This window comes from Arachis duranensis, chromosome 8 (assembly GCF_000817695.3).
Source record: "Arachis duranensis cultivar V14167 chromosome 8, aradu.V14167.gnm2.J7QH, whole genome shotgun sequence".
NCBI classification, from domain to species: Eukaryota; Viridiplantae; Streptophyta; class Magnoliopsida; order Fabales; family Fabaceae; genus Arachis; species Arachis duranensis.
In genome coordinates, this window is record NC_029779.3 from 48798828 (window position 1) to 48817398 (window position 18571).

Consider the following 18571-nt stretch of genomic DNA (forward strand, 5'->3'; position numbering starts at 1 on the left):
GGTAGCTAACCCGAACATTGTCTATCTGTTGCACATTAATATCTCAGCATATCAGCTGGCCGTTAGAGGGAATATGTTTCCTGTCACCATTAGAGGAAATACGTGCCATGTTACCATTAGAGGGAATACGTGTCCTATCACCATTAGAGAGAGAATAATGCCCTGTTACCATGCAACCAAAGAGAATCACGAACAAACAGGAGTAACCGCCGTCCTTATTCTGGCATAACTCGGCTCAGTGCGCAAGCGAGATTCACCACCGTCCTTGCCACGAGTAAATATCAGTTCACAGTAAAGTCTTTAATCAGTTTTTGAAATCATTAAGTTCATTAACCACATTCTCATACAGTTTACCAACTTATTTACCTCGTGAGCAGGACAACGCTACCATCTTCACCATATGCAGGACAAAGCCACCATCCCCACAAAGCAATAATGCACTAGACAAGTGGGATGATACCGCTGTCCTCGCCAATCCGATCACTCAGACCACAATTCATCATTATCATTTACTTAAATTAGTTTCATAAGTCGGTATGTTCTTTAACCCCAATTTGTTGTAAACTTATCACATTCAAACTCACTAACTCCCAATTCTTTTATCAATTGACAAATTTATTAATTTGTGAGTGGGATAATACCACTATCCTCACTACGGGCGGAATAAAACTACCATCTCCGCAACTATGTCATCCAATTTAACTAAGCATTTATCCGAGAATAATTCAATTTAATTCATTCCATATTCTTACACTCATTCCAGAGCCCAAAAATAAGTTTTTGGACCTTAATTAGGAGTTACGGAAGTTTATAAGCTTGCCAGAAAGGTCAAACAGTTAAAAATAGAATTTAAGTGTGAAAACAAGGCTTGTGCGTATGCACAACTTACAAAATTTCTGGGTAAGCGTACACATACCCCTCGTGTGTATGTACGAGCATTTTCATCCATTTTGTTCCGTGCGTGGGTACCATTGTGTGCTTGGGCATACATACCAGAAATCCTAGTTTTCTGCATAATCTTAAAATTAAGATTTTTACACCGTTTTTCATTCATTCATAACTTCCTTTATAAAATTTCAATTTCTTCTATTCTTAAACCATTTTAAAGTTTGTTTAACTAACATCAATTCAAGCTAAGTTTGACACAAATCCAAGTTCCGAACATCAAGTTATGACGTGTCGAAATTGATCAAAAACTTATTTTTACCAAATTCACCAAATTACCAAGTTTCACCAAAACTCCATTATATTCCTTTTCAAACCATTCCAAAGTCTTATCTATACACTTCAACACTCATTCAATCACCTTATATCCATTCCACACCTAATCAAGTAAGTTTCAACGGACCCATTTTGATTCCATAAGTTTTTTTTCAATAAACACATTTTCAATCATACAACTATATCATCATTAGTTCAATCATCAACTCAATCATGGCAATCCATCACTTGCCGTAATTTACCTTATAGGAGATATCTCATTCTATCTCGGCCTCCGACCCAATTTTTGCACCAATTGCCATTATAGACAATCATACCATATCAAGTCAATTATACATATCCAATATTATTCATCAAACACCAATTTCACATAATCAATTCAATTCACCAAAAATAACAACTAATCAACACAACATCAACCAAATTTCATTTAATCCTATTTTAAGAAGAACTAATCTAGAGATTCACATAATCTTACAATATACCTACTTGAAACTAAAATTTATACCTCTTAAACGGCGGTTCTAAATTTTCAAATCTTTTCCGGCTCAAAGTCCACCAATATCACACCAATTGGATCCTGCACTCAATTCTTAAATTAGTTTCATAAGTCGGTATGTTATTTAACTCCAATTCTTTGTAAACTTATCACATTCAAACTCACTAACCTCCACTTCTTTTATCAATTGATAAAATCATTAATAAAAAATAATTTAAGAGTATATTATATTTATCTCTTTAATAAAAAATCTAATCTTTCTTTTTAAATATTTTATTAATTAATTCTTCTTAATAGTTTTAATAAAGGTAAGTATTTTTTTTAATAATTAAAATTTTTAATGGTTTTTTAAGATATTTTTTGAATTAAAATATAAATTTAAAAAAATGATATTTTTATTTTTCACAATTTGATAATATTAAGGGAATTCAAATGATACCTTTTGAAATGTTAAGCATAAAGTGCACATGAACAAAAATTTCGGGGAGATTAGTAATATTTTATCCGTAAAATAATATAATAGTTTAGTTATTTTATTAATTTTTATATGTTTATCAAATTTGTAATTAGGTTTTCATATTTTTTTAATTAAGTTTCTACAATATTGTTTTTGTAATTAACAAAATATTTTTTTATAAATTAAAAATACTCACAACTAAAAACCTAATTAGAATTTTTACCATACTTTTTAGGAGGAATATTTCATTAATTTTAACATTTTTTACACGAAATAATCTAATTACAAAATTAAAAGTAAACTAGAGATCAAATTAAAAGAAAAAATATAAAAATTTAAATGTAAATTTGATAAAACTGTAGATTACGAGTTAATACTCAAAATGACCCCTGAAATTTGATTCCGATTCAATTTAGCTCTTCCATTTTCAATTGACTCAAATTTTACTCTGAAACTTTGAAACGTGACTCAAACTAGCTCTTCCATCCATTTCTGTCACCGGAGCAATGACGTGTCATGTTTAATTGACACCTGACACCGATTAGACGATGTCGTTTTACTGTTCCCACCAATTCACTGTTTTTTCATCACATAAAACTCAATTGATTCTTCTTCTTATTGCTCCTCTCGTATACGCTTTGGAATTGGAGAACCAATGTCGTCACTGTATGCCAAGTTAGAAGCTGTTCTCACCTGCTTCATTTGTCCCTAGTAAAGACGAAGAACCTGCGAAAAATTATTTGTGCAAGAACAAATTAGTAACAAAATCATGACTCTCAACCCTTAATGCTCCGTTTTTATATTTTTTGTTGGTTGAGGTTTGTTGATCATTATTTTTTTTTTTATCAATAAGTTAATCAAAAACTTGGGTTTATTATGATAGTTAATAGCGTTAGGATACTAGAGTTTAAATTTTTTTTCATTGTATTTGCGCTATGATCAATTGTAAGTGATGTGTTGGGTATATAGATGTTAGTAGCAATATATTTGATAGTTTTGGAGTTTTTGATTTGGTTGCTTGCATTTTTCTGTTTTTCAATTTATGAGAAGTTGGGTTTAATGGAGGATTTAAGTTGGATGTTAGTAGCAACATATTTTTTTGCTTTTAATTTGGTTGCTAGCATTTTTTTTTTGTTTTGGTTTGAAGAAACTTAATTATGATTGATGATACTCTAGACATCACGTTTGATATATTATAGCAGTTAATGCTATTGCTGCTTGAATGTTATGATTAACTACTATGAATTTTAGTTAATATGTTTAATTTTGTTTTGGTTTAATTATTTTGATATATTACAGTAGTTAATCTGTTGCAATGATTAATATGTATAACTTTTAAGTTAACTTATTTATATGTAATTTGCATATTTTATTTTTTATTTTAGAAATACAGCTTCCACAATAGACATGGTTCATCATTTAATAATGATAGGCAGAACAATATTTCATATTCTGAAAATTCGAATTTCAGTTTCAACTACATTAATCTTTCATCTCATATTGATCTTTAAATGCTCTTCGTTGATTTGAGTTTTATTTTTTCCAACCATGCCATCATTTTCACTTACATCTGTTTATACAGATAAACCACACCATATCTTTTTAACTGTCTAAAATACTTAAAAAAAAAACAAAAAAAATGAGAGGAAGAACAATACAAAACTAAGAAGGTATTTAGTAAAAAAGATGCATAATCAAGTATCTGAGTATTCAAGCAACTCACATTATAATTAGAGCATCCATAAAATAGTCTTTTGGGTTCACGTCTATACCAGACCAGCAAAAAACGGGTCGTATCCCATAGCCACACTAACGCGGAACCTTCCTACCTCTGTCATGATCTACATTTCTCACCTAATTGCCATGCAAACGAGATCTACTCAAATTTTGGGAAGTTTTGCTACTATTCCTCAACATCCTCCCTAATTCACCAAAAAGGGGTTCAATTTGGGGCTAGCTTTTTATGTTCAAATCCCAAATTCCAAATGGTTATACCTATAAAAATTTCGCCACGTTATTATTCCAGTGATGAAAGTAAATAAAAGAGCCAGTTTGAGACAAATCTCAAAATTTTAAAATATAATTTGAATCAATTAAAAATTGAAGAGCTAAATTGAGTCTAAGATAAAAGTAGAATAATCAAACCTAAAATAATTATACCTTAATCCCAAAAACTAACTAAAAGATTGTAACTTTAACAGTACATTTAGAAAAGTTAATATATAAAAACAAAAACAAAGCTAACACAACTACTCTCAACTCTCAAGCGATTTCAAACTTATAATAATAATAATAATAACAATAAAGCGTCTCTTTTATGAACAACACATATATAGCATATTCTCCATCAATCTTGACCTGCTTATACACCGTTCATTTGAATCCTAATTTTTTCATAATCAGCATATTCTTGCAAACAATTACTCGTAGGTAGCTTTATACCACACATGTTAAGATCCGAACCTCAAAATGTGATTCATTATACGCATCTAAAAAGCCCCCCTATATGTAGCTAGTAATTAGCTATTTTTAATGCAATATAATTATTCTAAATTTTATGGACTCAAGAAAAATAACATTGCCATGACACAAACTTTTTTTTTTTTGGTGACGACAAACTTTAATTTATTGGGAGATCGGAGATGCAACTTGATTTTAAATTAAAAAAAATACTCGTATACTCTTAAATATATTAAATATGTTTATTCTAAAAATATTTATTATTGTAATTATTTAATTTTATTTACTTTGAATAAAATTTGTATTATTAAAAAAAGAGTGATTTGATTATGAATTTTTAAATGATATATATGTATTAATAATGTGTTCTATATATATATAAATATTTCTTAATTATTAAATCTCCTTTAAATTGAATATAAAAAATACTATATATCTATGAAAAATTAATTATTAAATTAATTACTATATATTCATATATTATATATTTTTATATATATTTTATACAAGTATTATTTAATTTAATTATTGATACTCGGTTGTATATATGTAATATAATTGATTAAATATTTATGTTGTAGAAGTGGGCAGTGCATTACAGTGAACCTTGCACAAAATTTGGTGTGTGGAAGATGTTAAAGCTTTATTATTAGGGTAGAGTTGTGGCCCTTTTTCCCACCCATTGTGGTTGTGGAAATATTTGTAATTGAAATTTAATTTTGATGTACTGATAGTATAAAATATTTTATATAATTGTATTAGTATATTCGTTTTTTTATATGAGTATTTATATAATTAATATAAAATATTATTATTTTTATTGATATAATATTACATAATTAAATATATATATAAAATTAATTTATATTAATAGTATATCAAAATTAAATTATTTGTAAGCGATATCCAAACGTCTTTTGTGTTAAAGAAACCCAAAAAGAAAGAAAAATTAAAATGAACACGAATAGGGACATGGTGGCTCCCGGGACCCCAGGACCAGGTCTATTATAGAGACACATAATAATTATAGCAAGAAAACTCCAATTTTGTCTCCATGAAAAATCTCAAGGACCAACTAGTCCATTAGAATTGGAAAGAGCTAAATTTGTGTTTTGTGAAATAATTTTATTTAACCCAAAAAAATAAATATATTAATTGTTTAATACATATACAAATTTTACATAAAAATAAATATATTAATATTGTTTAATACATATACAAATTTTACATAAAATAATTTAACTTATCACATGTTTTCTAATAGTAAAATATAAATTTAAATTTGAGAAATGAATTTATCCTTAGAGTATTTATAAGTTATATTAGGGATGAATTGGGAGTAATTAATTTTTATTATGAAGTGAAATGTTTAATCTAAATGTATTTTAAATAATTAATTTGCCCTTTTTTTGTCACAATTTTATTTTATTTTTATCTTGATAGAAAAGTTTGCTTAGAACTCAACCCATGATTTTTCTATTGAGCTAAACTTTAATTTCTCTCGTCAATTAGTTTTCTAATTGTGCTTTTCATGCATCTAATATAATAATCAATGCAATATTCAAATAGAGTTACGAATCAAGTTAAGCCTCTCAATTTCATAGGCTTTGTCTACCCAAAAAAATTCATAGGCTTTATTACCGCTAATAATTTAATGATCAGTATAACCCAATTTAAATTGGTTAAATATTCAACTAACTTATTTACTTAAACAAATATTATCGGCTAAATTTAAATTTAATCATATATAAAATAATTTATTAATTAATAATAAATTTTTAAATAAAATTTTTTATATATACACTAATTAATTTTAATTTGTGGAATTAGAAAATATCGTAAAACAGAATTAGTGATCAACATGATTTTTGGGGAAGCAAAGCATATCGTCATTGAGAAAGCAAAAGAGAAATGGGAATTGAAAGAGGTAGCTAGGAACCATAAAATTAAAATAATTGGATTGTGCAAAGTTACATCATTATTCGATCGGCGCACTAAAAAATCTTCTCTTTTATTTTGATTTGTGGCTGACTGCACCATTAATTATTGATTTAATAATTTGTTTAGGGACGATAAAGAAAAAACGCACACAATTCATATTTATTAATATTTAGTAATTAATTAAAGAGCAATGAAATTCATGTTCCATGTAAATCTTGGTGGCTGGCTAATGCTGTGGATGATAGAGATGGCTAAATCTATTAATGGGTCAACTCTTCTTTTGACTTGCGTGTCTCATCATGTTGAGTAGTTGATTCAAAAACATGGGTTGAAATTATAACATTTTACTGTGGGTTAATTAACAACCTAATAAGGGTTATCATGTCAAATTACCTAAAATAAATAAAAAAGCATAAGTTGCATTGGTTGGTTAAATTTAATCTAATTAATTTTTAATTCTTAAAGAATAGTTGATAAATTAAATACCAGGAAACAATAAAAAAAAGCAGTCAATAACTTGTCAATTTATTTATTTTTTATTTCTAATATATATATATATACACACACGTAAACCTTCTATGACTTTTGTTAAGCGTAAACCTTCTTCTCTGCTTGCATTTTCCTCTTCCTCCTCCTCCTTCTCCTCCTCGTCCTCATTCTTTGCTCGCATTATAGGCTTTGTCGTTCTCATCTACTCGCATTTTCTTTCTTGTTTTTCTTCTTCTTCTCTACTCGCATTCTTCGTTATAGATCTGGATTGACTTCACTGTAACAAGCTTCGTTGTTCTTTTTTTTCTTTGTTTTCTTCTTCGATCTGGACTTTTGAATTGAAACAATGAATGAATCAACTTCAAATCAGTTGAATGAGAGTGATTTTGATTATTAAATTTTGAATCGAATTCAATGGAATGCAATTGCTAATTTTATTTGAATTGATAATATCTAAATTGTAGATAGAGGTGTTTTGAATTTGATTTTGTATAATGGATTATATTTCGTTCATTGAGTACTACATAATTGTTTCATCGTGAGTATGTGTTTCGGTTCATCATGCAGAAAGCTGTTTGAATTTGATTTTATATAATAAATTATGTTTTGTTCACTCAGTACTATAGAATTGTTTCACCATAATGATGTTTTCGGTTCATTATGCAGAAAGCTGTTTGAATTTGAATTTATATAATGGATTATGTTTCGTTCACTCAGTACTATACAATTGTTTCACCATGAGTACTGTGTTTGGTTCATTATGCAGAAAGTTGTTTGAATTTGATTTTATATAATGTATTATGTTTCGTTCATTTAGTACTATATAATTGTTTCACCATGAGTACGTGGTTCGGTTCATTATGCAGAAACTATTTGAATTTGATTTTATATAATGTATTATGTTTCATTCACTCAGTACTATAGAATTGTTTCACCATAATGACATGTTTGGTTTATTTCTATTCTGCACAATTCAAAACTCTTCCTCTTCACCTTCTACTGCTTCTTCACCAGAGAGAGAATGAGAAAAAGACAAAAAATACAGCAGCAAATAACAACAAAAGAATGATGATAAGGAGAAAACACGTGAAGAAGAAGGAACGCGAAAAAGAAGGAGGAGAATGAGGAGGAGGAGGAACACGAAGAAGAAGGCGAAGAAGCAGGGATGGACATACCAGGGGGCGAATGGAGGCCTCGACCCCCCAATTTTTTTAAAAAAAGATTAATAGTAATAAGTTATTAAGTATGATTTAATTTTTTAAAAAAATTATTTAGTATTTAGTTTAATATAAATAAAAGTCTAATCTAACTTAAATATTAATGATTTCTAATATCTAAAAAGTAACAATATTAAAAAAATATGAAAAGATATTATTACTAATATTTTTAAATTAAATAAAATTATTCAAATCTCATAAAGTATATTTTTTTCTTCTTTTGAGCGTTCTTCTTGATTCATTTGGTATTAATTCTCTATGTTTCAACTACTACAACTGAGAGATCTTTTTTAGCTATGAATATTGTGAAGAATAACTCAGAAACAAAATGAAAGATGAATTTCTTACTAATTGTCTTTTAATTATATTAAAAAGAAAACTGATGAAAAATTTGACACATATTCTATTATCGATGAATTTTATGATACGAAAAATCGACCACTTTGTTAATAAAAAATACATACATATTTTTTGTATTTTAAAATATAGTATCTATCGGTATATTTTTGTAATACATTTTACATTATATAATTTTTTCATAACTTTTTAATATTATATATATTATTGGCCCCCATGATAATATTTCTAGATCCGTCCCTGCGAAGAAGAAGAAGAAGTGCGAGGGAGAAGTGAAGAAGAAGAAGAGAAGAAGCCTTGGGCAAGAGCGGTCGTTTCGTGTGTGTTAGGTGCGTGTATTTCACGTTTCATTTAGTGCTATTAGATTTTTTTGTGTTGGGTCAACTTGGATGGATTTAGATACAAAATTACATAGATGTGTAGCATGACCCATCTTAAAATAACAGATAAAAAAGAGAAGGAAGTTCACTTACAACAAAATAGTATTTTTGCGACAATTGTTTTACTCTTTAATGACAGTTTTAATATTCATTAAATTTTTCATGACAATTATTAAAAAAGTATTGTCAATTTGAATTTTGTTATCATAAAATTATTTATTCCAAAAACATAAGCTGACAGGAAAAGACAACATTAATGGTTATATCTGTAACACTTTGCTTCAAATAAGAGTTTCTTTTGGATTTGTTTAATTTTTATACAAGCCTTCTTTTTTTTCTTTATTTATCTTATGTTATTTTTTTACTTTTGAGGTTTACAAAAGATCAAATTCTAGACTTTTTACATATAGAGCTCTGATATTATATTATAAAACTACTTATTTTAACAACTTAAACTAATAGAAAAATACAACATTAATAGTTATATATTTAGTGGTTGCCAATAAATATAGTGACAGTTTTAGACAATAGTTACGAAAAATGATAAGGAGAATAAAAAAATAGTTATACGCACACCTTAAAAATATAACTATTATATACTAGTATAATGAAAAGAGAATAATTAAATAAAAATAAGAATAATAACACAAATTTAAGTTGTTTTAGATCACATAGCCAATCTCTTTTTTAAAGGGAGTGCTTTGTTATATACTTTGTTTTGTCGTACTAATAATTTAGATCACCTTATATAACAGTGCTTGGCAACATTTCTCTTTACTTCTTAATGTTGTAAGTGTGAGAAGTGTTAAAGTTAGTCCCGCATTAAAGAAAACAAGGAAGAGTGGGGAGTTTATAAGATAAGAGACTCATTAACTTACTACCTTAAGGTTTTGAGTTGGATGTGGTGTCTTCTCATCTTATGTTATCTCACTTGATTCCTCCCAAAATCTCATCTTATGTCGGCTCTGATACTACTTGTTGGGCCAACCATGGAGAGCTTTCGACCACCGGAGAGATTTTGGGGAGGAATCAAGTGAGATTTTTTTATAAAAAAGAAAGGGTTTAGATTTCTAAAAGATTGAATATTGTTTCTTTGAAAAGGTTTTGAACGATTAGCTATTGGTTTTTGAAAAGATTCATAAGGCAATGATAATCATTGAGCTTGAAAATTATTTTCTTATTAAATATTTTCTTTTGACAATTCTAAAACTCCGTGGTGAGACCGTGTGGTTAGGTTCTCACCCCTATAGCTTTACCTTTTCAGGAATCAAATGAAGAACTATTATGAAGAGTTATACTACGTTTTGGTTTATATGATGTTGTATTAATTAGATTATTGTTCTTCCCTCGTCTTTGTTATTAAAATTCTGTAAGAGGGATAGGAGTTTTGTGTTTTATATGTATATTATTTTATAAGCTATTAGATAAGAAATCTTGTATATGAATCTATGTGTTTGTTTTTTTAAGATAAAGTATTTAGTTATGATTTTTAAGAAAATCAGCGATACAGTATCGAGTCACTGGCTCCTATTTTAATATCTAGTATATAAAGTAGTCGTAATACTTCTTGCTATTAGAGTGGCGCAGTCGGAAGCGTGACATTCTAGTAGTGAGGATGTTACACTCCTCACTCTTCCTTACTTTCTTTAATGTGGGACTTACTTCAACTCTTCTCACACTTGCAACATTAACAGAAGTAAGGAGAAATGTTGCCAAGCACAGTTATATAAGGTGATCTAAATTATTAGTACGACAAAACAAAGTATATAACAAAGCGCTCCCTTTAAAAAAGAGATTGGCTATGTGATCTAAAACAACTTAAATTTGTGTTATTATTCTTATTTTTATTTAATTATTCTCTTTTTATTATACTAGTATATAATAGTTATATTTTGAAGGTGTGCTATAACCATTTTTTTCATTCTCCTTATCATTTTTAGTAACTATTGTCTAAAACTGTCACTATATCTATTGACAACCACTAAATATATAACTATTAATGTTGTATTCTTTTATTAGTTTAAGTTATTAAAATAAGTAGTTTTATGATATATATCAAAGCTCTATATGTAAAAAGTCTAGAATTTGATCTCTTTTGTAAACCTCAAAAGTAAAAAAATAACATAAGATAAATAAAGAAAAAAAAGAAGGCTTATATAAAAATTAAACAAATCTAAAAGAGACTCTTATTTGAAGCAAAATGTTAAAAATATAACCATTAATGTTACGTTCTCCTTTTAATTTATAGTTTTGGAATAAATAATTTTATGATAACAAAATTCAAATTGACAATATTTTTTTAATAATTGTCATGAAAAATTTAATGAATATTAAAACTGTCATTAAAGAGTAAAACAATAGTCGCAAAAATACTATTTTGTTGTAAGTGAACTTCCTTCTTTTTTTATCTGTTATTTTAAGATATATTAGTAAAGATATAAAGTATAATACAATGAGTTTTTTTTTTCCTTTATAAAAAATGTACATTTTATGCGCGAAACAAATTTTAGCCTTCATCAAAGTAATGAGAGTTAGCCTTGTAGAAATATCTTAAATCTTATATATAGTGCTAAATTCTTTTTCTCATAATATATAGTCCTAAGACGATTGAAAGAAGGATAGATAGAACATAGTTTATATATATGCATTAATGGAGATGGAATATTCCTGTTTTGCCTTTTCAACCCATGTAATTTGATAGAAACAAACGATGTAATATTTCAAGTTTCATGCCACTTGTCTCACCATCAAGAGTTTATAGATAGATATATATAAAGAGAGCAATGAGGAATTGCTCTTTCTTTAAAAGTTATTTTGTTCCATCATCATGAGCAGTAGTGTATCTATATTATTACAGATCAAGAAGATGCAACTAGGCAAAGTAAAATTTCAATTACACCACTACATACTACTATTTTGATTCTAAAGTTCAATCCATAATTTTTAATGATCCATTCAAGCGCAATATGTTGTACCTTAGCTAGTAGAGAATATTCTATGCACATTCAACCAGCCAATTCTTCTATGAATTAAAGGTTTAATTATTATGTTGATCCTTGTAATTTTATTAAATCTATAATTAAATTTTTATATATATTTTTTATTTAAGTTTTTAAACATATTTAAGAATCTACTTGTAAATTTAATAAAATTATAAAGATCAGACTTAAATTAAATCAATGGATGCAATTACAATTGAATTATACCACAATGATAAATTGACGGATAAAAGTTATTTTTCATCTTTCGTAACAATTTAGAATTTTATGGTCATTTCAAAATTACATTAGAACGAATTGATGGTTTTGAGAAACTGTTGGAATAATTATTGTAAATTTCTCATCTTTATTTGCAGTGGTTCAAAACCGTAATATAGGTTATTGGAAAATAAAATTGCGACCGTATCATACCGCCGCGATTTATTATTTGAGTTTAAAAAATAAATAAAAGATTACAACATGGCAATTCATACTATTTTACCTTACCATATTTTGTTATCTTTACATCATAATTGATCAAATAGGATAAACTTAGCTTGCATATATTGTATTAATAATATCAACCAATATATATAACTTTTTGCTTAGCCACAAAACACAATTAAATTCTACTAATAATTATTACCAATATATATAACCTTTTTGTATCACTAATAACCAATCACGATATTTTATACTAATAATAATTATGATTATTTTAAATATAATAAAAACTTGAATGCAGTTAATTTTACTTAAAATTAAAAATTATTATATATTATTTAATTAATTTTATTAAATTATTTAATAACTCTTAAACAATCATTTACGGATAGTAAAAATTTAAGTGCAGTCGACTTCATGTAAAGTTGATAACTAAGAGTCGTTAGATAAATATTTAATCAAATCAATCAAATAATCTAATAATTTTCAGTTGCCAATTTTATGTGAAATCGACTGTATTTGAATTTTCACCTTTACAGATTCATTATAGATATGTAATTGCAGAGAGGAAGAGGGGAATGGAGGGAAACTGAAACTATGAGTTGTAAGGCTTAAAACCACCACATTGACATGGTGGGTGACACGTCAGAATTAAAGGAAAACTTTTGTGGTGGGGCCCAGGAATTTCATGGAAGCATGCACCAGTAATTAATAATGGTAACTAGTTTTAGATGAACACATTATTACCATGGCCTCTTTGGTAATGGTACGGTGAAAAAAGATGTCCACCAAACAAGTCTAGTTTAGTTAGGTCCATGTATAGGGTAAGAAAAAGTTCTTCAACTTGTTGTGCTAAACACTTCAAAAATATTCAACTAATATAGTACCTTTTTGGTTACTATATGGAATTAACGTGAGTTACATATGATTAAGGAAATGACTTTTATATTAGTTCAATAATATAATAAAAAATAAAAATAAAAACTAACAGCTAAGTGAATTTTTAATCAAATCTCACTTATTGAGTTATTGTACGCACATATTTTTGTTATTGTCGTTATTTTTTTGTTTTTTTTCTTTTTTTTTAATAATATATATTTTTTATTTTTTTATTTTTTTCTTCTTTTTTTTATCCTCTTTTATTATCATTATTATTGTCGTTTTCTTCATCAAAATTATTTAGCACAAAAATTTTGATACATAATATATAAATTTTGATGCATCATACAAAAATTTTTAAAATCAAAATATCAGTAACAAAATTTTTAAAAAATCACATGTCTAAAATATTGAGACCCAATCAACAAAATATATATAATACAGAGACTTTGTTGTACAACACAAAAATTTTAATACACAAGACAATAATCTTTTAAGAATCACATACTCAGAATATTAACTTACCGGGTAAACAAAATATATTTGCACAAAAATTTTATGTGTTATATGAAAATTTTTTTTGTTATGTGTAAAAATTTATGTGGTATATGTAAAAATCTTTGTATATGAAAAAAATCATGTCCTATATCAATAAATTTTTGTGTTTTCTAATAAAAATTTTTGTGCTAAAGAAGATTGAAAAAACAGAAACGTGTGACGTACATTTTTTTTTGCTAGACTTATGACAACTTAATTAAAATTGGTTACAAAAATACTTATACATATAACATCACCTTAAAAATTATATGTTAACTTATTATTGTTAGATATAATAATTTATATTTCTTCTTCTATCTGTTTAAAATCTTAAAAAAAGTGGCTTTATGTCTTAGTGTGAGAATTTTTATGATCTAAACGTCTAGAGCCATTTCTTGTTAGGCAAATCAAAAGGAGACCTCCTTTAATTAATTTTAAATTTTGAAAGAAGTAATTTATGACAATTATATATGAATTAGAAATATAATTATGCATAAATAATTTCATAATATGACATCGAAACTTCTAAAAATATATAGTTTGATATTTATTATTGACCATAAAAAAAATAATTTCAGCATAAAATCAATAAAAAGAGAAAGAAAGTATATGAAAAAAAAGTTTACACAAACTCAAAAAAAAAAATTTTACATAAAAAATTATGTTAGAAATATAATTTTTTATGTGATTTTTCATATATAAACTTAAATTTAAAAAAATTAATTTTATGACAATATGACCTTATCTAATTAAAAAAGTAAAAACATAATAATTATAGAGGCAAAACATATATGTAGTTAAATTTATATATATTGGATTCTAATACGTCTATATTTATGGTGATTATAGTAGCTATGTAAGTATTGTTAAAATTAAAATTATATTTTTGTTTCAATTTTAGTAACAATTTTTTTAACAACACGTATTGAAAAGTATTACTAAATAATAATTAAAAAGATAATATTTTAATTTTAATAAAACTTTTTGAAATACCACAAATCTCCCATAATAATATTTATTTATTTTAATTATTTCATATAATACTACTAAATAAGATATAAAATATAGCTACTTTTATTTGTATAGATTTTTGTTTCTATCTCCACAAGCAAATAATAATGTGCAAGATAGAGATAGAGAGGGAGAGAGAGGGTATATGATTAGAAATAACGTAATTGAATTAAAAATTGTATTAGGATGGGAGCAACAACCTGGAAAGTGATTAAAAGCTAAATAGATGGTTAGCACTTAGCAATTAGCACTATATTTGTTCTCTGTTGCCTTTAGCAACTTGGACTCACCTTCCTCCCTTTTGGAGTATATAAATACACCTCTCTTCCTATACTTCAATTCGTTCAATTTGAGAGAGAGATAAGAGTTATATATATATAGAGAGAAAGAGAGATAACACACCATCCTCTATTCTACTACTACAACTAAGATAACACACCATCCTCTATTCTACTACTACATCTAATTAACTTCTATTATAATTATTATTAAGACTCATGGAGTTCAACCATCATTTCTGGGTTTTTATTTGCGGTCTCATAGGTATATATCATTATATATTCATTTCATCCTTTTTCTTATTTCATATGCATTCATGTTTTATCATTGTCTTAGTTCGTTTTCTCATTTCCTTCTTTCTTGTTATGACCATGCTATATTCTCACTAAATTTCTTGAGAGCATGTCATATTTATCAAATATTTTTTTATATTTTTAAGAATTTTATATTAAAAAACTCATTTTTTAAAATTAATAAAAATAAAATTTTAGATTTTTAAATTATATAAATTCTCATAATAGATACTATATTATGATTCTATTTTTTTTAGAATTTAAGTTGATAAAAAAAGATATACGAATGATTATATCTCGTTTAAACATATAAAAATATTCAAAAATAATATTTATATATCAAAATTATTATATATATATATATTATTTTAATAACTAATTTTGATTATTAAATTCAGTATACATATATAATGTGGTTGAAAAAAAAATTTGTGAACTAAGTATACATCTTTCAAGAGGTATATTATATCAAAATATAAATACTAAGTTACTAAATAAAAACATGATAATTAACTTAGTATAATACTACACACACATATAATTAATGCAGATTGCATTGCATTTCATTTATAACAGTTGATATTTAATTTAATGCTCAATGCTGAAGAATGCTTCTTTGTCTCTTAATTTTTTTTTCAGGCAACGCCATCTCCTTTATGGTGTTCCTATCTCCAATGTAAGTGATGAATAATAATTTTTTCTTTAATAACATATACTTGAATTAATTAATTATTAAATATTAATTAATTATGTTTTGATGCAGGCCAACTTTTTATAGAATTTACAAGAAAAAAACCACGGAAGGATTTCAAGCAATTCCATACATAACAGCACTGTTCAGTTCAACACTTTGGATTTATTATGCAATATTTGTGAAGGATGCAACATTTCTCATCACAATAAACACCTTTGGAATTGTTATTGAATCAATATACCTTGCCATATTCCTAATCTATTCCACCAAAAAAGCCAGGGTATGAATATTCATATAACTAACTCTTGTCTCCCATATTTATTATTATTATTATTATTTTTAAATTATTATAAAATTAATAATTAAATTTTTTTTAATATGACAGCTTTCTACAATCAAGGTTATTCTACTGTTGAATGTGTTTGGATTTGGAGCTATAGTTCTATCAACTTTGTACCTTACAAAAGGAGACAAACGTGTTACAGTTATAGGATGGTTTAATCTCATCTTAAACATTTGTGTATTTGCTTCCCCTCTTGGCAGCTTGGTAAGAATTAATTAATTATTATATAATTAAAAAATATTTTTTGTACAATTTATAACGTTTAAAAGAAATAATTTTTTATATATACATAATTATAATATCTAATTAGATGTTATTATTTTTTTATTTGACATGTTAATTATTAGTCCAAAGAAACTAATTAAATATTGGAATTGATGCATGCAGAGACGTGTGGTGAAGACAAAATCTGTGGAATTCATGCCATTTACTTTGTCTTTCTTTTTGACCTTAAATGCAGTCATGTGGTTCTTCTATGGTCTTCTTCGTCATGACTATTACATTGCTGTAAGTATTATTAATTTAATTTAACTTCTACCGTTAATTAATTAAATTAATTATTAACTATATAGGAACACATAATTCATGTGTTATAATTGACCTTTCAATATCTTAATTATTCATAGCACTAAAAGCTATCATCCCTTTTCACTTTTCTCTCATTTATTTCATGCATGGTTAGATAGATAAATAGATAACTCAACTTTTAATCATATTTCATTAGGGATCATTATAATGGTTAATTAAAATAAATAAATAAATAAAAGTGTGCGCATTACTTCTACATTAGTGTTGAGTTTCCATGAAAAGAAAAATCATGGAGTGCAACATGGGACCCACACTCAAAGTGCATACATATCATTACTATTTAAAATTAGAATTACTAGCTTTTTATTATGCATACGTGTAAGAAAATGCTATATTTGATTTTACACTTTTTTTTTCAATTTTTTTATTTACTAATATTTTTTTTTATTTTTATTGCAGCTTCCAAATACACTTGGATTTCTGTTTGGAATAATTCAAATGGTGATGTACATGATTTATCGGAAGAACAAAAACGTGGTGTTAGAGGAGCCAGTGAAATTGCAAGAACTCAATAATAATAATAATAACAATGGACATGTCATTGATGTTGTGAAGCTTAGCACAATGGTACCCTCAGAACCAAATCATGTAGCTGTGAATGTGACACTTGTTGAGGACATAAATGGAAATAATCAAGAAGATCATCATGATGATAACCTCGACAACAAGAACCAAGTGTGAACCAATGAACAAGAGTTTGAAGAAGGGAAAAAAAAAGAAGAAAAAAAATTAGGTTTTTAACCTAATTAAAAGTGAAAATTAGTGGGGTCCTCTCAATGATCTCATTTTCAACATGGGGTGGTTTAATTTTAGGGTTTATGTTTTAATTTTGGTTAATTATTGTTATTAGTAATATTATGTATTGGCCACCTAGTACTATTGTACGGATACGTACATATATTAATGTTCAATTATTATTATTATTATTATTATCATAAAAGCTTCACTCTTTTGACATCTTCTATATATCTTTGATTCACAATCTCTCATATATATAATGAATAGTGTGATTGATTTTTCATTTAGAAGTTGTTGTTGTTATTATTATTATTATTATTATTATTATTATTATTATTATTATTATTATTATTCCAAACATGCTATAGTTTATGTTCTCTCTTTTCCAATAATTTATGTATCTCTCGGTCAAACTCTTGGATTCTCTCTTTATATGATGTGATAATAATAATAATAAAGAGTTAATTATTTTAGCAACTTAATTATTTTGTGATGTTATGGCTAATTATTAGCAGCACTTTTAGCTTAAAGCGCACTATAATCATCCCTATCCTAATGTTGAATTTTATATGCTTAATGCTAATTTATATATATATGGATCTCTCTAACAAGTGTCTTATAGACAAGATACTATAAAAAAGAAAAAAATTATTAAAAATATAAAATAAATGCTAATATTTTAATTTTTGTATTTATTCAATGCATCAAAAAATTTTATTTTTTTCTTCACTCTTTTTTTGGTTGTCTACAATATTTTCTAGTCTAA

The 18571-nt window shown here is 26.4% G+C and overlaps 1 protein-coding gene across 1 annotated transcript; it reads left to right on the forward strand.

Moving 5' to 3' along the window:
• Window positions 1–15211: 15211 nt before the first annotated feature.
• LOC107463609 (bidirectional sugar transporter SWEET10) lies at window positions 15212–18024 on the forward strand. The gene is made up of 6 exons (XM_052252399.1): window positions 15212–15413; window positions 16082–16118; window positions 16206–16416; window positions 16522–16683; window positions 16867–16986; window positions 17467–18024. The coding sequence occupies exons 1-6, from the start codon at window positions 15368–15370 to the stop codon at window positions 17746–17748; spliced, it is 858 nt and encodes a 285-aa protein (XP_052108359.1). The 5' UTR covers window positions 15212–15367; the 3' UTR covers window positions 17749–18024.
• The last annotated feature ends 547 nt before the right edge of the window (window positions 18025–18571 follow it).